General features: G+C 31.8%; 1 protein-coding gene across 8 annotated transcripts in view; it reads right to left on the bottom strand.

Annotated features, from left to right (window-relative positions):
* Window positions 1-4,374: 4,374 nt before the first annotated feature.
* Window positions 4,375-25,959, bottom strand: part of LOC139502867 (heat shock 70 kDa protein 12A-like) — a 42,368-nt gene continuing 20,783 nt past the window's right edge. For 3 of the 8 annotated variants that reach the window (XM_071292508.1, XM_071292507.1, XM_071292509.1), the window contains 10 exons: window positions 13,732-13,861; window positions 12,977-13,027; window positions 12,400-12,478; window positions 11,887-11,954; window positions 10,672-10,741; window positions 10,103-10,292; window positions 8,907-9,204; window positions 7,884-8,105; window positions 6,768-6,924; window positions 4,375-5,495 (listed from right to left, as the gene is read on the bottom strand). In XM_071292508.1, the coding sequence (XP_071148609.1) occupies window positions 4,462-5,495; window positions 6,768-6,924; window positions 7,884-8,105; window positions 8,907-9,204; window positions 10,103-10,292; window positions 10,672-10,741; window positions 11,887-11,954; window positions 12,400-12,478; window positions 12,977-13,027; window positions 13,732-13,833 (2,271 nt within the window). In that variant the 5' untranslated portion in view covers window positions 13,834-13,861 and the 3' untranslated portion in view covers window positions 4,375-4,461. Of the gene's footprint in view, window positions 5,496-6,767; window positions 6,925-7,883; window positions 8,106-8,906; window positions 9,205-10,102; window positions 10,293-10,671; window positions 10,742-11,886; window positions 11,955-12,399; window positions 12,479-12,976; window positions 13,028-13,731; window positions 13,899-21,987; window positions 22,016-24,132; window positions 24,265-25,959 lie in introns of those variants that run through there. The other 5 variants (XM_071292511.1, XM_071292510.1, XM_071292513.1 and 2 more) reach the window with 3 other exon arrangements.

Raw genomic sequence — 25,959 nt, 5'->3', positions numbered from 1 at the left:
CAAAAAGGTTCGATCGAACGACATATATCAAGTGTATATTCTTATTAACTTGGTATATGGTGTCTGATTTTTACTGCAATAAAAATTTTAAAGAAGTATTTTGATATTTAGTTTTACGTATTTCTTTACAGATTTTCTAAATGGATTTTTGAAATGTTCATAAACCAAAACAAGCGGGAATGTGTTTATAACCTATTGATATGATTACCCACCCGACATAATCGCACCGTAAAAATACCTTGTATTTTAAACGATTTAAAGCTGAATACGGTAAATAGTTCAGCCCTCGAAATTATATTTAAATTCACCGGTGTATGAATAAATACACATTTTAGAAAAATAACAATACTTCTTAATCTTTGTTACAGGTTATGTATATTTAAATCTTACGATCCGACCGCCCCACAAAGCGGCCAACAATGTTATAATGGAATGACGTAAATACTTCTGAGGCCATGTGCACCACAAGAGTTAAATAGTAGACTGTTTTACATTCAATTCATTTCAGCTTAATGCTTTTAATGTTTTGAAAATTGTAATGTCTCTACTTTGTATCAGCTACTTATTTATTCATCAATTATTCGTTAATTAAAGTTCAGGGTAAAACAAATTAATACTCTGGACTGATTGTGTTGGCGAGATGGAAGTAGACAGAATTTGTTTTTATATCATTCACGTTACAAAAAACAAAGGAAAATGTTGATCCAAATAAAATAACTGGACTTCAAGTAATCAGAGATACTTTTATCAAAACTCTTGAGATCTTTCGATAAAAAATTTAAAAAAAAAAACATATTTATTTATTCCGTTTATTGGTACTAAGGAGGGTTTTTTTTTAAATTGTTATAAGAAATTGCTTTCATACTTTTGTTAGTATTCAATCAATCATAGCTAATCTAAAATTTAAAAATACAAAATTTTGTATTATGGTAGCAAGCAGTATAATAAATGCAGATATTTGTTTCTTATATATAAACACAAGGACGTATAACTAATATACGTCCTTGATAAACATGATTAGAGACAAATGATAAACATGATTAAAGACAAATGATAAACATGATTAAAGACAAATAGTGGTATTCTACATTGACTAGAGGTATATGAGGATCGTTGAGATCTTATAAAAAATGTTATACCCTTACCCCTACAAATCCTCACCCCCACCACAATATGTGTGAGCCTTTTTCTCGTCAAGGTCCTATTGCGTTTGTAAGACTTGTATGCTTTATAATTTTAGTTCAATTATATTTTTTCGGAGTTTAATGTGACGTCCATTGTCACTGAACTAGTATTCAGTTTTGTTCAGGGGTCAGCTGGAGCCCGCCTACGAGTGCGGGATTTTCGTCGCTGTATATCAGATCTGTTGTTGCTCCTGTGCTGTTTTCAACTTGGGTTGTCTCTTTGACACCTTACCCATTCTCATTCTCAATGTTGTTATATTTTGATATTTTTATTGATATTCAACATTATTGGTTTTGCATAGATTAAATTCATATTATGTAATAGGAAAAAATCCTATCAATATATACAAAATTTAAAAAAAAAAAAAAAGAAATGTAACAGTTCAAGCATCTAGAATATTCACTGCTTTTTTAAACTTCATTAACCAGTTAAAGGATTCGGTTCAACATTTTCAGTAACATAATTTTTAGTGTAATTTGAAATTATGTCTCTCACTTGGATTTATTAGCCACCTCATTTAAGGGATCGGTTCAACATTTTCAGGTCAACCTAATTTTTAGTGGAATTTAAAATTGTGTCTCTCGTTCAGATTTTACAGATATTTATCAAAAACCATTTTGGGAAATAACAATATTTCATCTAAAAATTGTTACCCATAATTCACTGTTTGGAATATGCGCCAACCCAGCCTGACACATTATTCATAATATTGGCTGACCAGTTTATGATTTAACTCCTAAATGTCGACTTAGCAGATAAGAACAAGTATTTTCATGTTTGTTTGTCCAACGCCGTCTATGGTCGATCCTAAAATCTCCCAAACTGAAACGTACATATAACGAAGAGAGCACCGAGGCAATATAACGTGCATGTTCCAAAAAAATTATTTCATTCGTACTTATTATAACTGGCATATAAAGTGAAAAGGAGTTCTACAAGTGATATAAATGTGCCTGTTGATTTCTGAAATTTCATATTTTTTTTTATTGTTTTGATAATTTTTTTGATTTTCTGATCAGGAGACAATATTACCTGTTACTTTTGATTAACGTCAAACAGGAATTTAACTACTGCTTAATTTGGGCTAAGATTTTACGATATTCCAGTATGTGGTTTAATGTGTATATATTTCGATTTCACCAATATTATTTGTTTAACACATTGTATCAATAAAGTAGTATAAAGTTTCATTTAAATCATTTCCGCAAATATTAAATCCGAAATGTAATGTGCAAATACATAACAACATTAACCAACTGACCTGGTTAAACTTTCAACTTCATAAATCTGATCATTTATATCTTGCATTTAAATATGGTTTCGTAGTATAATCTTTTTTTTTTAAAGTGCAAATATTACTAAAAGAGGGGTGAAAGATACCAGGGGGGGGGGGGCATTCAAACTCATAAATCAAAAATCAACTGACAACAGTATGGCTAAAAAATAAAAGACAAACAGACAAACAATAGTTCACAAAACAAGATAGAAAACTAAAGACTGAGCAATACGAACCCAACTAATTACTAAAAAGGATATTTTGGAAATCACATTTCAACAGAAATCGATGCACATATTTAATTTTCCGACTTCAGATATATGTACGCAGATCGAACGTTTTGTTGACACGAAATATATGCAAGCCAGCTATGAAATATTATTTTATTACAGCTTATTTCAATTGATATATACTTAAACTTAACGCTCATTCGATGTTGTGTCAACTTAACACATGAACAGATTTTTTCATAAATTTTCAGTACACTTTGTAACATTTAGTGTTCTTCTTTTTATCAACAATCTCTATGTGGATTGTTACCCAGTGAACCATCACCTTGAAATTCCAACTAAGCGTGCCAGTATATTACCAAGCCTGAATTATGTTCATATCATATAATCATACTTACATACATTAGACGCAATGCTATTTCAAACATGCTTGTGACCCTCTGCTGTTGTTTTTTATTTGGTCGGGTTGTTGTCTCTTTGACACATTCCCCATTTCCATTCTCAATTTTATTGTAAATAACTCTTTTGGAGCAATGTTAATTTCTGTAAGGAGAACAGTAATGTAAACGAAGTCCGTTGAGGGTGAAAATCCAAGAGCATTTACATATGAAGTATGATATGCAGATATATTAATGTTCTACGAAGAACAAAATGTATGTTTCTGCTGTGAACTTATGTGTCACAATCAATAAAAAGTTCAAGACATGAAACAGAAATTCAATGTCCGGTAGCATTCTTAATATCAAGTTTACTAGATTAAATGAGATGCAAACCTCATCTAAAACAGGGACGAAAGATACCAGAGGGACAGTCAAACTCATAAATCGAAAATGAACTGACAACGCCATGGCTAAAAATGAAAAAAAATACAAACAGACAAACAATAGTACATATGACACAAAATAGAGAACTAAAGAATAAGCAACACAAACCCCATCAAAAGCTAGGGGTGATCTCTGGTGCTCCGGAAGGGTAAGTAGATTCTGCTCCACATGTAGCACCCGTTGTATTGCTTATGTGATAACAAATCCGAAAAATACTAAATGTATGTCTTGAGCAAGTAGGCTGTATACAAGTGGTTGTCGTTGTTTAATCTCTGTCATACCTGTATTTCGTTTATTGTTTTGTCGTTAATCAAATGTTTTTTTCTTACTTAAAACGCTGTTTGTCCTGTTTAGACCGGACGATATTAGTTTTGCTCATTGTCGAATGCCATGACTTATAGCTGTTTCAATTCAGTACTTTTAAAATCATTTTGATAGTTGTCTCATTGACAATCCTGTCGTGTCTCTTTACTCTATGTTAACATTGATTGTGTCTGTAGGCAAAACCGAAATTCAGAGTTGTTGTGAAACTACCTATACTAGAGGTGGTAAGAATCAAATGTTAATATTAACAATTTCCAAAATAAATGTTTCTGTATAATACATCAAGATTATCCTTGTTCTGTCATTAATATAGCAGCTTTTACTTCTTATCCTTTAAACAAGTATGTCCCGTTTTGAAACGTAAAATGTCTGTAAAACCAAGAGATCTATGAAACTGGCACCATTAAGATTAATATCATTATTTTATATATATTTACATATTGTTATAAGAAGTGTGTAATTTACAGTATATAATTCACAATCAATAAAAGAGAACTTCAGTATTTGAAATTTTGTATAATTATTGATCAACAAATTCTATCAAATATCATTTATTTGAAAGTAAAAGCCGCTGCCTATACTGTACAATCAAAATTGTAGTTACTTCCTCATGTCACATAGTTTAATTTAGAAATCTGCAAACTCCTGCAAAGCATTTCCCCGTATGCTCATCCCTAGCCACAACTTTGAACTCCGTTTCACTATTTGATATACCTATCTTAAGACGTGTTTCCCTTCTAAATTTTGGTAACTTGATACGGATGTGACCTATTTCCCTACAGTTATTCTTCGATATAATTTTCGGTGGTTTTGTATCATCTGATGCGTAAATCCGTATAAAAGCTTCATCTTGTTCGAACGTTATCGGAAAATCGTACTCGGTTACTACCTCGTTTACATGGATAGGTTGACCTTTTTTTATTATCGTATGGAACTCTTCCTCAGTCGAAGTCAAAGGTTTGAAAGACCGGTCAAAGCATTGGTACATATTCTGTTTGTCAACACCAACAAGAATTGCTATCCCGTAGTGACACTTAGCAATTCTACCAACGATAGGTGTTTCCATATGGCCCATAATAACTGCTCCCTTCAAAACAACTACATCCGGATCAAGAGGACATATGACGGTAAGATTACTAAACTTTGTTTTCATTGCATCTTTGAGAAGGTCACATGCTGCGTATCCACCAACTAAAAGGATAGTTGAAACTCCTTTTGTTTCTGGTTGGTCCAATAAATCTTGAACATATTTGCTGACTGTGTCAATTCCTTCTTTGAAAATTTGCGGCAAAACACCAGGGAGAACTTGAAGTTTGTTTGTTACTAGCTTAACCCGATCCTTAAATTCCTCAGCAATGATGCCAGGGTTTGTCTTTTTAGCTTCTAACATTAATGACCTTGGAATCTCAATTGTTACTTTGTTATTAGATGTCACAGTTCGCTTTTTCAACTCAACTGTTCTCGCTAGTTCGAGGTAATCGTCCCGGTTTTCGTCAATGAACTTTGTTACTGTACTTTCACCAAATATTCCTCGCAAAAGTTTCCATATTCCTTCATTAATAGTATTACCTCCCCATGGACCACCAGAGGCGCTGTGTATTTCCTTTAATTGCCCGGACCCTAATACTTCGTTTGAAGTTATATCGACAGTTCCACCTAAAAAAAAAAACAGAATATTGATAGCATCAAAATTTAACGATAATAAAGCCGATAAATACTTCCATGATAAGATATCTTACCATGGTTGATCTAAAAACATAGTACCATATAAGATACTTGAAACGATATTGTTTAATCAAAACATGAGCGTATTTAAACATGTTCCGAAGATCTATTTTGAATAAAATCCAAATAACTCGTATTTCGTTGGAAATAACGAACAGTATTAACCAGCATATAGCAAGGACAACCGTGAAAATGAAATTGACGTAAATCAAGGTAAATAGCATCGTAATTTATGTTTCAGATTCCAAAGCTTTATTTTGGGTTCCAGGATTACCATTATGACTGTATCTTTTTTATTATTTAAATGGATAAATCTGCAGATACTGCCATCTTAGATTTCGTGAACCACAGTCTAAATAAATTCTTAATGGGTAGAATAATATTAAGTTTTTAAAGTTATTTATGGAAATAGACAATAATAGTGCGTTGACTTGACATATCAACGATATAAGGATGAGGCTTAAAAACGGGAAAATGCCAGGCTGTGCCGAGCTATTTCCCCGTTTCGGGCCAAATCCTTATATCGTTGATATGTCAAGTCAATGCACTATTATTGTCTTTATACTGCAATCTAGAAAATAAAACATTTTCAATTGTTGTTTAATGGGTTAATGTTATTCGTTTGTCTAAAATATAGGGAAAAGTACCGCTTTCAGAAGGCCTCATATCAGACACAAAAAATATACAACAATATGAAATGTACATAACTGGTTGAAATCAGCAATCGATGGTGAACGAATTCATTTGAGTATGAACTAAAATATCAACAGTAAGAATAAAACATACTGATTTATAGGTTTCAAACAAAAAATATTAACATATGAAATATGTTTTTCCACAAATGGTTAAAGAAATAAGTTTGAGTCGTTCCACTCTTCATTGTATACATTGGAAACAAGAATAGGTTAAAGATGTCGTATGCATAATTAAATATAGTTTCAGCAACTTTTATTTGAATATTCATGAGGAAAGTGATATTGGGGCAGTGACTGTATATGACATAGAAATATATACAGTCAACGCCTTTTGGCTGCTCAAATAGAACGAGTGCAGTATAAATTAATAATACATGCATGTAAGTTTATATGACTGAAATCGTCAGTACAATGAGATATGTTTTTCAGAATTGACTTTCAACATTTTATGTATGCATTTTATCTATTAAATGCATTTATATAACTTCAAAAGTTTTTAAATATTTACCTCCCAGATCTACCACGAGAAATCTTGCACCTGTATCAAAGGATCCAAGTTTTGAACCTTTTCCAGTTGTATGTTTTTGTATTTCTAAACACTTGCAACATAATGCGGCTGCCTCTGGTTCTAGCGCTAGTGTTAACCTTTCTTGATCTATTCCTGCCTGAAATAAAGATCATCTGTCTGTTTCAAAATTCTTCTTTATTTTTATTCTTTTTTATTTTTGCAAATATACATTCTCTTAACTGCACAAAGAACTCACTGCTGTACAGTATTAAAGATTTTACTTGGATGCATATAAGACTCAATGATACATATTCTAAATGGGTTTCCGAAAGTCATATTGCCACCACCTTCCGGAATTTTTCATTTATAATTATCTTCAACTTAGTATGAAGACTTTCTTTACATTATAAATAATATCTGAAATTTGTTTTTTTCATATCAAAGATCTTCATGTTATTGTCTGAATGAGATCTTGTAATTGATGTGTTATTATTTCCATATATTTACGATTTTCCAGCGTTGAGTGATATAATAATTATGTACATTCTATCGTACCATTTCAGTAACTTGGGGAACAAAATTAAAAGTTTAAAAGACAACTTCAATTACAAGTAAGGACAGGATTTACTTTTGTATAATTATATCTCGACTGTCAAACAAATGAAAAGTTTAAATAGCTATAGAACCAGGTTTAAACAACCTTTTCAAACATATGGAAATTCCTGAAGTTCAAGAATATGAAAGCGTTTTTGTTATGTGCTTGCGACTTTTATTTATTCATTTGATAGGGACTTTTCATTTAACATTTTCCTTGGAGTTTGGTATTTTTTGTTCTTTTTTTGCAGGTATACAAACTCAGTTCAGGTACCCGAAAAACACGTTGTTATGCTAGAAGCCATACTTAAAATTGAGAAGGGAAATGAAGAATATAAGTGGCAATCAATTCAAAAATAGGTAAAAGGAAATATACTATAAGCGGAGTAAAACACCAGACTTGCCTTACATTAAGTCATGAGAGTTTAAAATACCCCTCAATCGCTAAAAATGCACCACTTATCAAATAGTAGTTAAGGTCAAAACAAATGGTCAATGATCAACAACTTATTCGCTTTGTACCTTTTCTGCAGCTTCAAGCATGAATTGTCGTGCAGCCTCATTCCAAATTGCAGGGACTGTAAGCACCCAATGAACGTCATATTCCTGTAATTCAGTAACCTTCTCTTTTGCTTTCCCAAAAATCGAGTCTTTTATGTTCTCAATACAGTAGGCAAAAACATCGACCGCTTTCATTTCTTTCTTTCCAGTAATGTCTTTAATAGTCATTGATTTCTTTAGATGCTATAGAAAAGTAAGAATAGCTGTTAGTGGGGTCATTACATATACATGTAACAGGTTTATCACACATAGAATCAGTAAGGTCAACTTATGGACAGGAAAAGACAATGGTGCTTTGTGGTGATTATATTCTGATGTACGACTCTCTCATAAACTATCTATTGGACATAGAGAGCATTTACTGTGAAAATGCCCAATCACGAGTGGTTAAACTGAATCACTTTAAGAAACTTTTAAGAAACTTAAATCTTTGAATCTTTAAAGGTTTGGTAAACAATAACCTGTACCAACTTTGCATTTCTTCAAGTATGGAAGTCATCACAACAGGTCATTTGAAACGTAACCTAAGTGAATAAGATTGAGTTTTCGAATTGGTTAATATGATAACATGGTTTGGTTAACAAAATATTGACAAAATTTCATTTTGTATTTTACATTCGAGCATGGTATTGTCTGTCATTCACATGAGTTTTTAAGTGCTTTTTATTCTTTTTTTTTTACCATCGCTTAAACATACTGAAGTATAAGTTTAATCTTTTGAAATATTAAAAGAGGGGCCAAAGATACCAGAGGGACGGTCAAACTAATAGATCGAACATTAAATGACAAAGCCATGGCTAACATAGAATAAGACAGACAAATAGTAGTACACAAGAAATAATATAGAAAACTAAAAACTTAGCATTACGAAGCCCACCAAAAACTGAGGGTGATCTCAGGTGCTCCGGAAGCGTAATTTACGTTATGTCGCAGTTTAGTTTGATAATATCCTTTTAAAATATAAACAATATGAAATATATTCACCATATTATTATACAGCTGCATTTTAAACCGACTAAAGTAATACCACTTTTGTGCTTCATCTGGGTCATCCTGCAGTAATTCAGAGTATTTCGATTCCGCTTCAAATCCAAATGCTACAAATTCTCGATCAGGGTTTAAAAGGAGCACTGTCGGTACTTTTAAGGACTCTAATCCTTTCTGTCCTATTCCCATTACATTTATCTCGAGTGGGTCTTTAATAAACCTGTCTTTGAAAGAAAAGGCACTACCAGAATAGGCCGACCCAAAATCAATAGCTGCCACCATTAAATGTCGTTTTCTGAAAGTTAAGAAAATCATGATTAGATAATGTACTAGTATATCAAGCACACACCTATGGCAAATATCTCACTTGATCGTTATGTTAAAGCACATGGGTAGTTTGAAGACGTTTTTATATATTTCAATGGTGTCTTTTTTTTAAATTTTAATATATCAAAGGATCATGTAATCATTTACAACAATTTTCAATATACATAATTTCTACAACAAATATCTAATTTTATGTAATTCAACATGATTTCACAGCAAAAAGAAACAGCATTGAACATATTCAAACCCATACATAATAAAAACAGCAATTAACAAAACACTGCAAAATCAAATATCAAAAAACGAAAGAATACAAAAAACTACGGGATGAACCTCAGTACATTTCTTAGTTTAGTTTAGTTTATTAGAGAAAACTCAGCCGCAGAAGACTGCGTAACAGGAGCATATTTATATACACAATATTAATTACAACATAGTTCATAATACAAACAGAATACATTTTTAAATTATACATCTTCAGAAATAAGTTTGTGTTTATTACAGATTTAAATTAGACAAGCATCTTTTCTACCTTTTGAATAAAAATTGACAGCTTAGACAGCACATTACTATTACTATATTTAAGCATGCCAAGTTCTTTTTTTTCATTTGGATATTTTAAATAATATGGAGGTATGAACTTCCCCCTTAAATCCTTAACTTCACTTCTTATAGGACCCAATGCCACAACTGAATATCAAAAACGACTGATTGTGTACTTCGTCTTGATAAACTATAGACAGTTATGTTTTGTCATTGATAGTAACTCGACATACTTCATAACCAAAAGCAAGCAGATAACAATATATCATATCATATAGAACCAACTACATACATAGAAAATATTTGAGAAATAAAAGACATACTTCCTGTCTACTATTGTCATCTCTTTGAATTTCTTTGTAATATCTGCAGCACTTTCCCTTGGTGGTTCATTCACTGTTTCCTCTGACTTCCTGTGATCATTATTTTGGCTTGGAAATGCATCTTTACTTTTAAATGTGTCGCCAAATGATATTCGAGAAGTTGGCTTTGGTTCGGGATCAACTTCTTTTGCTGCAATGAAAAATATTTTTTTTCAAAATGAAATAAAACAACATCTTTTATATGTAGATATTGACAAGTTCGAAATGTATATGTCATCTTTATGTAATCTTTAGATATTTTTGTTTTTATAACTTATTGAGGTAAAGTCTGTTGTCTTGTCCTTTTATACAAAAACTTGACCGTGATTTATTTGTATCTAATTTTCTGCACAAAAACAGACTATAAGAAAAATGTGTGTTATTGTATATTGTCCTTGTCCGCATGTATACTGTTATTTTAGAGTCAGCTGTCTTTTGTTGCATCGTTGGAATATATTTGAGAACTTTACCAACATATAATAAGATTTATTAGTTCTTGTTAGTATTGTCATCGTGAAAATTTTAAATACCTTTGTGGTTGATGTTGCTAGTAAAAACGTCATCTTCGTCTTCCTCGTCTACAACATCCGGAAAACTGTGCTGAAATTATCACAATGGCATTTAACATGTACTCTTCAGAACAAATGTTTGACTAGGTCGAAACAAAAGAGAGTCATTCATTCTATAAAAATTATCCCAAATTAAGAATAGATTTTAAGCATCATGTTGAATTCGCCGGAAGTTATAGATGAAGGTAAAATTCTAAGTGTAACATAATTTAATTAAGATACCAAACAAACTATTTATGAAGTAAAAGAGCTTTAAATGGAATCTTTATTTTGAAAAGAAGCCCACAAGCATGTACTTAGGTGAAATTAAAAAATCTAGAATTTAAATTGATGCTACAGTTCGAAAGATCATTTGTTAAGGTGTTAATTTTTCCTTCCATCAGGCCCCTCAGTTGTGGTAACACTTAATAAACGAGGCTTCTAAGATAAACCCCGGTTTTTGTGGGATTCGTGTTGCTCAGTGATTTGTTTCTATGTTGTGTTGTGTACACTGTCGATTGGTTTATTTTTCTTTATTTGCTATGGAGTTCTTAGTTTATTTTCCACTAGTCAGGACATACTGGATTAAAAAATTTAAAAACTTGGGGTATATCACATCGTTGTCAATATGATGGAATTTAATGCGACTTTCATACAAGTTAAAGGTCTGGCTACCTATAAAACCAGCTTTAATCCACCATTTTCTACATAAGAAAGGATTATGACAGTTGTTATCCATTCGTTTGATGTGTTTGCGCTTTCGATTTTTTCCATTTGATTAGGGATTTTCAGTTTGAATTTTTTAAGAAGTTAATTATTTTTGTGATTTTACTTTTTTTTCGAAAGAGGACTAAGGTGACCATATTTCAATACCTTTATCATCCTGATGGGAAAAGACAAAATGAAGGGGTAAATCACAAACAATAAATCGGAAAATAACACTGCTTTGTTTTTTTTCACAGTATTTATCTTTTTTCAGTTTATTAACTATTTTATAAATTACAGACTCATTTTTTGCATTTTTTTAAAGAAGGTTATTATGTTTTCAATATGTAATGCCTTTCTCATTAGGTAACCGAAAAAATAAAAGTATATGTTCTCCTGATCATAACATCATGTAGGACATTTTAAAAAGAGAATTGAAATGATTAAATGATTATAAAAAGATACTGCGGAGTTAACTTCTGAGGTACTCACAGGAAAAAATATATGATTTATTTTCTTGAAGCATTTAATCCACTTCTCTCTTTCGTCGTCGGATTGTGCTGAAAAACATTTTGATCAGGATGTTTCGATAAAGTTTTATACAACTTATTTATCACAGATTAAAGAATTAAAAGTTGTAATTATTGACAATGAATTATCAGTCAACGTACTTATATTTATTAGGCTTTGACGTTTTTGAATCAGATAACTTGCAAGATTTTAACATACTATGCAGTATAGGCTTTACTCATTGTTCAAGGCAGAAAGGTGACATAGAGTTGTTAATTTCCGTGTCATTTGGTCTCTGGTATAAAGTTTTGTCAAATGCAATCATACTGCATCATCTTTTTTTACGTATTTTAATCTGAGACTTTTTTCTACTTCAATTTGAGTTTTCTTGTTTGTGTTCTTCACGCTCGTCATGCATGGGCAATTAAATTAATTTCTACGATCCGACAGATTATTGTGCAAGGACGCTAAAACTACTTCAAACTGTTATCTTACCTTTCAACTTTATCTTTTGCCCTTGATTGGAAGTCAAGTTAAAACATTTGCCGTCTCTCTTTTTGTCAATATCGGCAAGCTATATTAGGAAAAGTAATGAAATTTTAAATCAAAATTAAAAATCTTTACTTAGGATATAGATATTTGCGTAAAAATAATTTTGTTTATCAATGAGTTTTTAGTAAAGGATTTTTTATATTAACAGGTTTATCTTCTATATAAATAGCCCCACTGTAGAGAGTTAGTTTTAAATACAACATATACCAAATAATAAATACTGTTTGTGCAACTCTATTTGAAGCGGTTTCTGATGTATTGTCTAAATATTTCAACATATTTTGTTCACATTTTTACTTGCATATTAGAAAATAATTCATATCGATAAGATATTCAATGAATATACCTACGTTTGAATGCTAAGATGTTTTAGGAATCGTATGCAGTTTATGTACCATTTACAATCGGTTCTATCCTTATTATTTTCTCGAAATAGCTATCATAGAAAAGTTTCCATTTATACGCCATTCCATCAATACAGCCGTTTAAGTGTAAAATAGGATCATAAATTCTAACTTACTATGATATTCATTTGCCATTTCGCCTTTTCTGTTGCATAACTGGGCTTTTTCTAAAACATTAAATGATAAATAAACATCAATGTCTATATATCAATTAAGATATCTGTATTGTGTTTTAAGCTCCGACGACTTCAATTGGTGTTTTAATGTTCGCAAATTAAGAAAGCGTTAGCGGTGTCAGTGAACGGGTATTTTCGACCATCAAATCACCAATTGATGCCGTCTTAGCTTAAAACATAATATTTTAATCTCCATTCTATTAAAACTGACAGAAAACAACGTCACAAATTACATTTGAAATATGTCATACTTCTATTCCGCTTGAATTGATGCTATGACAATTGGTGACGTTATCCAGTCAAAATGAACTTTACAAGCGATGTTGCATTAGAATCATGATTCGAACAATTTCATCTCATTTATAAAAAGGCTATTTATTGTAATTCTAAAAACAACATTACTGTTGTTTATGATATTGATGAAATAAATGAAATATGTTTAATCGGTTATTTTTTGTTCATATCTGTAGTTGGTCAAAGGTTTTTTTTTTTTTTAATAACCATTGGCTTATAAATATTAGTTTTTGAGCTGTCCGGATAAAGGTAAATCCAAATTGTTACTTATAACGAATAAAATTTATAATGAAATATATGAAAATAAATGCACATATAAATACAAAACATACCCTTGCTTTGGAAATAAAAATCAATGATATTTAATGGAGCAATTATACATATACAAATTGTAAGATTACCTCATGCTGTTTCATTATTCCATCTTCTGATAAGATAAACCATCGGTCTTGGTAACCCCTCAATATTGAGACCCTCCTCTTCAATATTCCTTCCATACCCATATCAAAACAAATTAGGTCAAATTACAATCTGAAATCAAATAAAGTATATGTATTAGCTTAAGATTCTATTAACAAAACTTCACATATTGAATTGCCATTGAAGCAATGTCAATTTCTTGTTGTTATGTTATCCCCTAATGTGTCTTTTTAAAGAAGTATTCTTCCCACGTTCATTCCGAAGGTTGCCACATATGGAGACAGAACTGGTAACCTTTTCAACTTAAAAGCTTAAACATCTTTTTATGGCGTTTTTCTTTTTGTGTTGTGGGAATCTATTTACTCAAAGAAAACCTTCATCAACTGCGGTCATGACCAAAGGTTGGTAATTTTGAAAAGGGATCAGGATAATCAGCACAAACCATTATTTTGTTTACAAATGTTATACAAACAAATTGTGCTGTTTGGGTGTTCTTTTTTTCAAGCCAAACATTAAAACTGTCACATTGGTAAAGTGAAGCGATTTAAGACCGTCAGCTAGTTGTATTGGCAAGATGATTACAATGCTAAAATAATATGGTTTCTATTCAAATCAATATACTTGTATTACAGTAACAATTTATCATGATATCTTTATCAGAATAAACATAGATGGGCGTTTTTCAATAAAAGTGTGAATTTCAGACCTAAAAAAAAATTGAAAATCAACTTGTCTAAAATCTTATTTCAAGATTTATTTTGAATACCTTTATAATAGACCTGTTTGTAAATAAAAAGTGCAATTCTTCAAAATGATATCCTTTTCATATTTTATGTATGTTTGTCCACTACGAAACTGCTTCTAAACGCACATCTTATGGCATTTTATTGTCTCCTATTGACATTCTAGTTTTTTTTTTACTTTATATGCAAGAAAGATTTCATTTTTTCTGAATTGGAGAAATATAGATTCCACAACTGCAACTAGTGTAATACAATATTTCTCCACTCGAGACAGTTAAATTTTAATATTTAAAGCGCGAGGCTGTTAACTGTTGAGAGTTGAGAAATATCGTAATACGCGAGTTACAGTAGTAGAATCTGTTTCTCTAATGATTTTTATCCTTCCTTTTCAAAGATTGACGTGTACTTTTGACGTGACGTCATCAGGTCTGGTCGCTTTTTTCATGACGTCATAATAAGAAAATTCAGAAAAAAAACAAGAAAATTAACGTCACAATTAAATTTCATCCAATCATTTGCCGACAACGGATTTTTCACTAGTCAGGAGAAATATTTTTCTCACACCGGTCAGGAAATTTGAAAATAGCACAACAATTAGAGAACCATTTTTATCGATGAAGATAAGACAGTTCTTCAAATATAAAGGTAAACCTCATGTTACGTTGTGGACATGTAACTGAGTTTCGTAGTTGACAAAACCGTTTCGTAGTGGACAAAAAGTTTCGAATTCTATGTTGATAAAAACATACTTAAAATTACATGAAACTAACCATTGTTATTGGTTTTGCACGAATATAATTTTCAAAAAAAGAGTAAAAAATGACTGCATTGTAGTGGTAGTGTCCACTAAGAAACGATTTTCTCCCATACTTGTTTCGTATTTGACCATTACGTAGTGGACATATTCTCATGATTTTTATCCTTCCTTTTCAAAGATTTGAGGAAAATGTGTACTTTTGACGTGACGTCATCAGGTCTGGTCGCTTTTTTTCATGACGTCATAATAAGAAAATTCAGAAGAAAACAAGAAAATTAACGTCACAATTAAATTTCATCCAATCATTTGCCGACAACGGATTTTTCACTAGTCAGGAGAAATATTTTTCTCACACCGGTCAGGAAATGTGAAAATAGCACAACAATTAGAGAACCATTTTTATCGATGAAGATAAGACAGTTCTTCAAATATAAAGGTAAACCTCATGTTACGTTATGGACATGTAACTGAGTTTCGTAGTTGACAAAACCGTTTTGTACCGGACAAAAAGTTCCGAATTCTATGTTGATAAAAACATACTTAAAATTACATGAAACTAACCATTGTTATTGGTTTTGCACGAATATAATTTTCAAAAATAGAATAAAAAATGACTGCATTGTAGTGGTAGTGTCCACTAAGAAACGATTTTCTCCCATACTTGTTTCGTATTTGACCATTACGTAGTGGACATGTTCTCATGGTTTTTGTCCCACAATCCCTATATTGTAATAGTAACAAAACAAAAATGATTTTTTTCATCAAAGCACATACTAAGCTGTACACTGATATATTTTTCATAATTTTACAACCAGATACTAAAGGAAATTTTACCCGTTTCGTATTGGACATTAAGCAAAATACGTTATCACTCCGGTCCATTTGAGGTGCTCAATTTGTTTTGCCAACAATTTAACTGTCGTTATAAAAGCATCAGTTCTATTGTAAGACCCTAATGTTTACATCTCTTGCAAACAGAAATTTTATAAAAGTGTTTATTACCAAAATTAGCAAAATTAAATAACTTCGATACGTAGTGGACATTTTGTAAGGAATGTCAGGGACACACCTTCTAAAATTAAAAATCCTTTGTAAAAAACTGTTTATAAAAATGTGTTGGCTCTAAACATACTTTTGAATACTTAAAGAACTTATATTAATTAAAAATAATATTTATTTCTACCTTTTTTTCAATATTTTAGAGTATAAATGTTGAATAGAAGGTCTAGGGACATGCCATTTTGGTTGTTTTGAATCATTCAAGAATCAATATCTTATTAATCCCTCTGCAACCAGCATATTTCTTTGCTTTAAAATGTTAGCAAAATTTAATAACTTCGATTCGAAGTGGACATTTTGTCAGGAATGTCAGGGACACACCTTCTAAAATTAAAAAAATCCTTTTTAAAAACGGTTTATAAAAATGTGTTGGCTCTGAACATACTTTTGAATACTTTAAGAACTTATACTAATTAAAAATAACATTTATTTCTGCTTTTTATACAATATTTTAAAGTATGAACGTTGAAAAAGAGGTCTAGGGACATGCCATTTTGGTTGTTTTGAATCATTCAAGAATCAATATTTTATTAATCCCTCTAAAACCAGCATGTTTCTTTGCTTTAAAATGTTAAATCTAAATAAATGTACTGACTCACAAAAAAAATTTTGTAAAGATCAAACACATTTTTTAAAAAGTGACTGGAAAAAGAAATCACGTTTTTTTTTGAAAAACGCCAAGATACACATATCATTTAAACTAAAATTGCTATAACATTCTTCGATTAGTTGGATACATAATCACAAGATTTCTATATAAACTATTAAGAGAACATAATGCGGTTACAATCACTGGCTACATAAACAAGCAGTAACATAAAACAAGTAGTTGTAAAGTAAACTCATCGTAGATAAAAGGATCGAAATTGTGTACGCCAGACGTGCGTTTTGTCTATTGGATCATACAGTTTAAAAAGGCCAAATAACTTCACAGTGGAAAAGCATTCAGGACCTTAAATTCGTAAAAGTTTATCTTTGATTTTGTTGGAAACATAATCACAAGATTTCTATATAGAGAATACTTATACAAAGAAGGTCGGATTTTGTTATATCATATTATTATTAATAACTATTTATGATTTTGGTGGGAGGATAAAATTGACTACTTAAAGTGCGTGTAATAAGACGGTTGAACGAACATTGGTACCGTTAATTTTATTACTACCACTGGGTCGATGCCTCTGTTGGTGGACTATTAGTCCCCGAGGGTATCACCAGCCCAGTAGCTAGTACTTCGGTACTGGCATGAAAATAAGGATTTTTTGTGTTATTAAAATTTGCTGTTACAAAATATTAGAAATTATTATAAATTAAGGAATGTATCTCCCTCATGCAAAGCTCTGATTTCTTTCAAGGATTTGGCTATACTTTTTGGACCTTTTGGATTATAGCTCTTCATCTTTTATATAAGCTTTGGATTTCAAATATTTTGGCCACGAGCATCACTGAAGAGACATGTATTGTCGAAATGCGCATCTGGTGCAAGAAAATTGGTACCGTTAATTTTATTACTACCACTGGGTCGATACCTCTACTGGTGGACTATTAGTCCCCGAGGGTATCACCAGCCCAGTAGCCAGTACTTCGGTGCTGGCATGAAAATACGGATTTTTTGTGTTATTAAAATTTGCTGTTGCAATATATAAGAAATAATTATAAATTAAGGAATGTATCTCCCTCATGCAAAGCTCTGACTTCTTTCAAGGATTTGACTATACTTTTTGGACCTTTTGGATTATAGCTCTTCATCTTTTATATAAGCTTTGGATTTCAAATATTTTGGCCACGAGCATCACTGAATAGACATGTATTGTCGAAATGCGCATCTGGTGCAAGAAAATTGGTACCGTTAATTTTATTACTACCACTGGGTCGATGCCTCTGTTGGTGGACTATTAGTCCCCGAGGGTATCACCAGCCCAGTAGCCAGTACTTCGGTGCTGGCATGAAAATACGGATTTTTTTGTGTTATTAAAATTTCCTGTTACAAAATATTAGAAATTATTAGAAATTAAGGAATGTATCTCCCTCATGCAAAGCTCTGATTTCTTTCAAGGATTTGGCTATACTTTTTGGACCTTTTGGATTATAGCTCTTCATCTTTTATATAAGCTTTGGATTTCAAATATTTTGGCCACGAGCATCACTGAAGAGACATGTATTGTCGAAATGCGCATCTGGTGCAAGAAAATTGGTACCGTTAATTTTATTACTACCACTGGGTCGATACCTCTACTGGTGGACTATTAGTCCCCGAGGGTATCACCAGCCCAGTAGCCAGTACTTCGGTACTGGCATGAAAATACGGATTTTTTGTGTTATTAAAATTTGCTGTTACAAAATATTTGAAATTATTATAAATTAAGCAATGTATCTCCCTCATGCAAAGCTCTGACTTCTTTCAAGGATTTGGCTATACTTTTTGGACCTTTTGGATTATAGCTCTTCATCTTTTATATAAGCTTTGGATTTCAAATATTTTAGCCACGAGCATCACTAAAGAGACATGTATTGTCGAAATGCGCATCTGGTGCAAGAAAATTGGTACCGTTAATTTTATTACTACCACTGGGTCGATGCCTCTGCTGGTGGACTATTAGTCCCCGAGGGTATCAACAGCCCAGTAGCCAGTACTTCGGTACTGGCATGAAAACACGGATTTTTTGTGTTATTAAAATTTGCTGTTACAAAATATTAGAAATTATTATAAATTAAGAGCTCTTCATCTTTTATATAAGCTTTGGATTTCAAATATTTTGGCCACGAGCATCACTGAAGAGACATGTATTGTCGAAATGCGCATCTGGTGCAAGAAAATTGGTACCGTTAATTTTATTACTACCACTTGGTCGATGCCTCTGTTGGTGGACTATTAGTCCCCGATGGTATCACCAGACAAGTAGCCAGTACTTCGGTACTGGCATGAAAATACGGATTTTTTGTGTTATTAAAATTTGCTGTTACAAAATATTAGAAATTATTATAAATTAAGGAATGTATCTCCCTCATGCAAAGCTCTGATTTCTTTCAAGGATTTGGCTATACTTTTTGGACCTTTTTGGATTATAGCTCTTCATCTTTTATATAAGCTTTGGATTTCAAATATTTTGGCCACGAGCATCACTGAAGAGACATGTATTGTCGAAATGCGCATCTGGTGCAAGAAAATTGGTACCGTTAATCTTATTACTACCACTGGGTCGATACCTCTACTGGTGGACTATTAGTCCCCGAGGGTATCACCAGACAAGTAGCCAGTACTTCGGTACTGGCATGAAAATACGGATTTTTTGTGTTATTAAAATTTGCTGTTACAAAATATTTGAAATTATTATAAATTAAGCAATGTATCTCCCTCATGCAAAGCTCTGACTTCTTTCAAGGATTTGGCTATACTTTTTGGACCTTTTGGATTATAGCTCTTCATCTTTTATATAAGCTTTGGATTTCAAATATTTTGGCCACGAGCATCACTAAAGAGACATGTATTGTCGAAATGCGCATCTGGTGCAAGAAAATTGGTACCGTTAATTTTATTACTACCACTGGGTCGATGCCTCTGTTGGTGGACTATTAGTCCCCGAGGGTATCACCAGCCCAGTAGCCAGTACTTCGGTGCTGGCATGAAAATACGGATTTTTTGTGTTATTAAAATTTCCTGTTACAAAATATTAGAAATTATTAGAAATTAAGGAATGTATCTCCCTCATGCAAAGCTCTGATTTCTTTCAAGGATTTGGCTATACTTTTTGGACCTTTTGGATTATAGCTCTTCATCTTTTATATAAGCTTTGGATTTCAAATATTTTGGCCACGAGCATCACTAAAGAGACATGTATTGTCGAAATGCGCATCTGGTGCAGGAAAATTGGTACCGTTAATTTTATTACTACCACTGGGTCGATGCCTCTGCTGGTGGACTATTAGTCCCCGAGGGTATCACCAGCCCAGTAGCCAGTACTTCGGTGCTGGCATGAAAATACGGATTTTTTTGTGTTATTAAAATTTGCTGTTACAAAATATTAGAAATTATTAGAAATTAAGGAATGTATCTCCCTCATGCAAAGCTCTGACTTCTTTCAAGGATTTGGCTATACTTTTTGGACCTTTTGGATTATAGCTCTTCATCTTTTATATAAGCTTTGGATTTCAAATATTTTGGCCACGAGCATCACTAAAGAGACATGTATTGTCGAAATGCGCATCTGGTGCAAGAAAATTGGTACCGTTAATTTTATTACTACCACTGGGTCGATGCCTCTGCTGGTGGACTATTAGTCCCCGAGGGTATCAACAGCCCAGTAGCCAGTACTTCGGTACTGGCATGAAAATACGGATTTTTGTGTTATTAAAATTTGCTGTTACAAAATATTAAAAATTATTAAAAATTAAGGAATGTATCTCCCTCATGCAAAGCTCTGATTTCTTTCAAGGATTTGGCTATACTTTTTGGACATTTTGGATTATAGCTCTTCATCTTTTATATAAGCTTTGGATTTCAAATATTTTGGCTACGAGCATCACTGAAGAGACATGTATTGTCGAAATGTGCATCTGGTGCAAGAAAATTGGTACCGTTAATTGTATTGAACGTAACAAATTACATGATGACAAACTTAATAAATGTGAGTCCCACGATCCATTCGAGATGTGATATTGATATCTGTATTTGAAACAATAATAAATTGAAGTTTGTACTTCGAGTTTAAATTTTCTTAAAGTCGTAAATACTTGTATAACAATAAAAAGATGTGGTTTGGTTGCCTATTAGAAAAATACATGATATATCCACCAAAGTTCAAATTAATTTGATGTAAGCAATTATAGGTACTAACTGTACAGTTTTCTATAATGAGAAAAATTTAAAGTCGGTTATAAAAAGCCTCGGCATGAAAAATATTGGCCTAATTAATAACAACATAGAGTTGTAACAGTGCAGCAAAATTATAAACTATAAAAAGCATGCACTGTAATAGTTTGAAATATCTCCTTTGATATGAATATATCATTTATCAAGAAGATAATAACTATCCATCGAAGAAAAAACAACGTACCATAAAAACTAGTTAGCCAGAGACCACCTTCAATGACAAAATAATGTGAAACCGTATAGCAAGCAATTAAAGGCCAATAAAAGTTTAAATTTAAAGTGATCACAATGAGTGTGTAAATTTGCATCAGGTACAATGATAATTTGTATCGTTAATGATATTTGAGACAATTTGACAAACTGCGCTGGAAAGTTTGTTGTTGTCTGTTTGCTTATTGTAAGAGGTACAAACCTAAGATTGATATCAAATTTTACAAACATCTTTAAGTGACTCAGCACATCTAGCTTGGGAGTAAAGAGCTTATAATTATTTACCGTTGTTTAATCGGACCGTACTATATCACACTGCCACTGAACTCGATATATAGTATTGTTACCTGTTATATTTTTTGTATTTATTAACATTGAATTGTGTATTTTTTTAAATAATTCACTTCCAAATGTGTCGTTGATGGATTTAAATATATAGTATCGCTCCACTATACCGACAGAAATTACGCTTCATTAGCGTTTTCTGCGACTAATTTGGCAATATTAAAAACTTTAAAGATACAAGACCTATTTTTGTTTACTAAATACGAATCCAGTAAACATTATCATTGCATGACATATAAGAATATATACCTACTTTACAATATGTCCGATATCAACATTTCCGGGGATAGTATATTTGATTAAGATTTGAATGACATAATCTACAGCAACAAATAACGGTAAAAAATCAATACATTTATTTTAAAACTGATGCTAAAGATAAATTATAAATGAGTGCAATTATAAAATATATACTAGGAAGAATTGATGCCTGTTTTTCATGTGAAAAATGACTTTTGTTTATTTTATCATTTCTTCATACCAAATGTACGTCAAGTACATGGGATAATGGAATACATCTATAGAAAATATTAACAAACATGTGTTATTTTCTTAGTTACAGTGGTAGAATCTGTTTCTCTAATGATTTTTATCCTTGTTTTTCAAAGATTTGAGGAAAGTTGTGTACTTTTGATGTGACGTCATCAGGCATGGTCGCTTTTTTTTCATGACGTTATAATAAGAAAATTCAGAAGAAATCAAGAAAATTTAAGGTCACAATTAAATTTCATCCAATCATTTGCCGAGAACAGATTTTTCACTAGTCAGGAGAAATATTTTTCTCACACCGGTCTGGAAATGTGGAAATAGCACAACCATTAGAGAACCATTTTTTATCGATGAAGATAAGACAGTTCTTCAAATATAAAGGTAAACCTCATGTTACGTTGTGGACATGTAACTGAGTTTCGTAGTTGACAAAAAGTTTCGAAGTTGACATCAACTCTATTCTATGTTGATAAAACCATACTTAAAATTACATGAAACTAACCCTTGTTATTGGTTTTGCACGAATATAATTTTTTTTAAAAAGAGTAAAAAATGACTGCATTGTAGTGGTAGTGTCCACTAAGAAACGTTGTTCTCCCATACTTGTTTCGTATTTGACCATTATGTAGTGGACATATTCACATGTTTTATTTTTTTCCTACAATCCCTATATTGTAATAGTAACAAAACAAAAAAGATTCTTTTCAACAAAGCACATACTAAGCTGTATACTGATATTTTTTTCATAATTTTACAACCAGATACTAAAGGACATTTTACCCGTTTCGTAGTGAACATTAAACAAAATACGTTATCACTCTGGTCCATTTGATGTGCTCAATTTGTTTTGCCAACAATTTAACTGTCGTTATAAAAGCATCAGTTCTATTTTAAGACCCTAATGTTTATATCTCTTGCAAACATAAATTTTATGAAAATTAGCAAAATTTAATAACTTCGAATCGAAGTGGACATTTTGTCAAGAATGTCAGGGACAAACCTTCTAAAATTAAAAAATCCTTTGCAAAAAACTGTTTATAAAAATGTGTTGGCTCTAAACATACTTTTGAATACTTAAAGAACTTATACTAATTAAAAATAACATTTATTTCTGCTTTTTTATACAATATTTTAGAGTTTGAACGTTGAAAAAGAGGTCTAGGGACATGCCATTTTGGTTGTTTTGAATCATTCAAGAATCAATATCTTATTAATCCCTCTAAAACAAGCATGTTTCTTTGCTTTAAAATGTTAAATCTAAATAAATGTACTGACTGCACAAACAATTATTTGTAAAGATCAAACACATTTTTTAAAAAGTGGCTGGGAAAAGAAATCACGTTTTTATCGAAAAACGCCAAGATACACATATCATTTAAACTAAAATTGCTATAACATTCTTCGATTAGTTGGATACATAATCACAAGATTTCTATATAAACTATTAAGATAAAATAATACGGTTACAATCACTGGGTATATAAACAAGCAGTAACATAGAACAAGTAGTTGTAAAATAAACTCATCGTAGATAACAGGATCAAAATTGTGTACGCCAGACGTGCGTTTGACTATTGGATCATACAGTTTAAAAAGGCCAGATAACTTCACAGTGGCAAAGCATTCAGGACCTTAAATTCGTAAAAGTTTATCTTTGATTTTGTTGGAAACATAATCACAAGATTTCTATATATAGAATACTTATACAAAGAAGGTCGGATGTAGTTAGATCATATTATACTTAATAACATAGCCTATTTATAATTTTGGTGGGAGGATAAAATTGTATACATTAAGTGCGTGTTAAAAGAAGATTGAACGTAACAAATAACATGATAGAATACTTAATGTGAGTCCCACGATCCATTCGAGATGTGATATTAATACAATAAGAAATTAAAGCTTTTACCTTATGTACAAATTTTCCCAAAGTCGTAAATACTTTAACAATAAGGAGATGTGGTCTGATTGCCAATGAGAAAAATATCCACAAAAATGCAAATGTATTGAATGAAGCAATTATAGGTAACCGTACAGTCTTCTATAATGAGAAAAATGTATAGTCGGTTATAAACAGCTGCGCCATGAGCGAATGATACGCCCGACGTCTTGTGTTGAAGTTTTATGCAATAGTCATAAATAGTTTCTGAGAAAGTTTAAAGCAATTACCATTTATTGCTTTTGAGACCCGGCGGGACATGTGAACCCCCCCCCCCCCCTCCCCCTGTTTTTGTTTTACAAATATCACTTAAATAAAATTTTGAATCAAACCAAAAAGTATACAGATCTTTAGATTAGTATAACAAAGAATTGTGTACAGTTTCAAGCAATAATCATAAATTGTTTTTGAGATACGGCGCGACATGTAAAAAAAACCCTCCCCTTTTTTACAAAATACTCAATAACTCAAAAATAAAATTTTGAGTCATCATCAAAAAGTATACAGATCTTTAGATTAATATAACAAAGAAGTGTGTAAAGTTTTAAGCAATAATTATAAATCGTTTTTGAGATACGGCACGACATGTAAAAAACCCCTCCCCCTTTTTTACAAAATACTCAATAACTCAAAAATGAAATTTTGAATCATCAGTAAAAAGTATACAGATCTTTAGATTAATATAACAAAGAAGTGTGTAAAGTTTTAAGCAATAATCATAAATCAGTTTTGAGATACGGTGCGACATGTGAAAAAAAAACACACCCCTGTTTTAGTTACAAAGTGCCGAAACTCAAAAAGTTTAAGTCTTATTTTCACCAAAAAGTATACAGATCATTTGATCAACTATATTAAGTTTCATGAAATTTAGATAAGTCGTTTTCAAGTTACGGTGCGACATGTTTACGCCGGACAGACAGACGGACAGACGGACGGACGGACAGACGGTCGGACAGATGGATGGACACCGGACATTTGTATACCATAATACGTCCCATCAAAATTTTGACGGGCGTATAAAAAGCCTTGAAATGAAAAAAATATGTTTCAATTCAATTGAGAAAATATTAGCCTAATTAATAGCAATACATACAGTGTTCCAACAATGTGTAAATAAGATTTAAACTTGATTTACCAGACCGACATGACTTTAACACACGTTTCTTAAAGCACCGTTGATAAATTCAAAACTCATTAAAATTTAAGGTTCTACAAACTTCGGGCAATAATGACTATAATAGATGAATTTTGATTTGTTTATATTTACAGTAGGGTCACATTGCTCTTCGCGTGTCTAGGTCTTCTACATCCATAGCTTTCACATGTTTTGGTTTGCAAATGCCAGATAAAGCAAGAAAAGGGGTTCAGACGACTGAAATTAATAAAGTGTTATCAAATGAAATATACTGACAAAATATACAATTCATATTATACTGATGCAAATATATTTTTCGAGGATCATACTCACACGAACTTATTGATTATCTTTTTAAATACATAAAAAATGTTTGATACTGATTTCAAACCAGCTATTTTTACCTAAATCAATCAATTTAATAAAATTGAGCACAACCTTCGTGCATTGAATAGCCTTCATCACTTTGTATGCCCCATTTATGGACAATATGTGTTCTGGTATGTGCGTCCGTTCGTCCGTCCGTCTGTCTCGCTGCAGGTTAAAGGTTTTGGTCAAGGTAGTTTTGGTGAAGTTGCAGGCCAATCAACTTGAAACTAAGGAAACCTGTTCCTATGATATGATCTTTCTAATTTGACTGCCAAATAACAGTGTTGGCCCCA

This window comes from Mytilus edulis, chromosome 14 (assembly GCF_963676685.1).
Source record: "Mytilus edulis chromosome 14, xbMytEdul2.2, whole genome shotgun sequence".
In the NCBI taxonomy this organism is placed as follows: Eukaryota; Metazoa; Mollusca; class Bivalvia; order Mytilida; family Mytilidae; genus Mytilus; species Mytilus edulis.
Note: the sequence above shows the minus strand (reverse complement) of the source record. Positions and strands in the feature narration are given on the sequence as shown.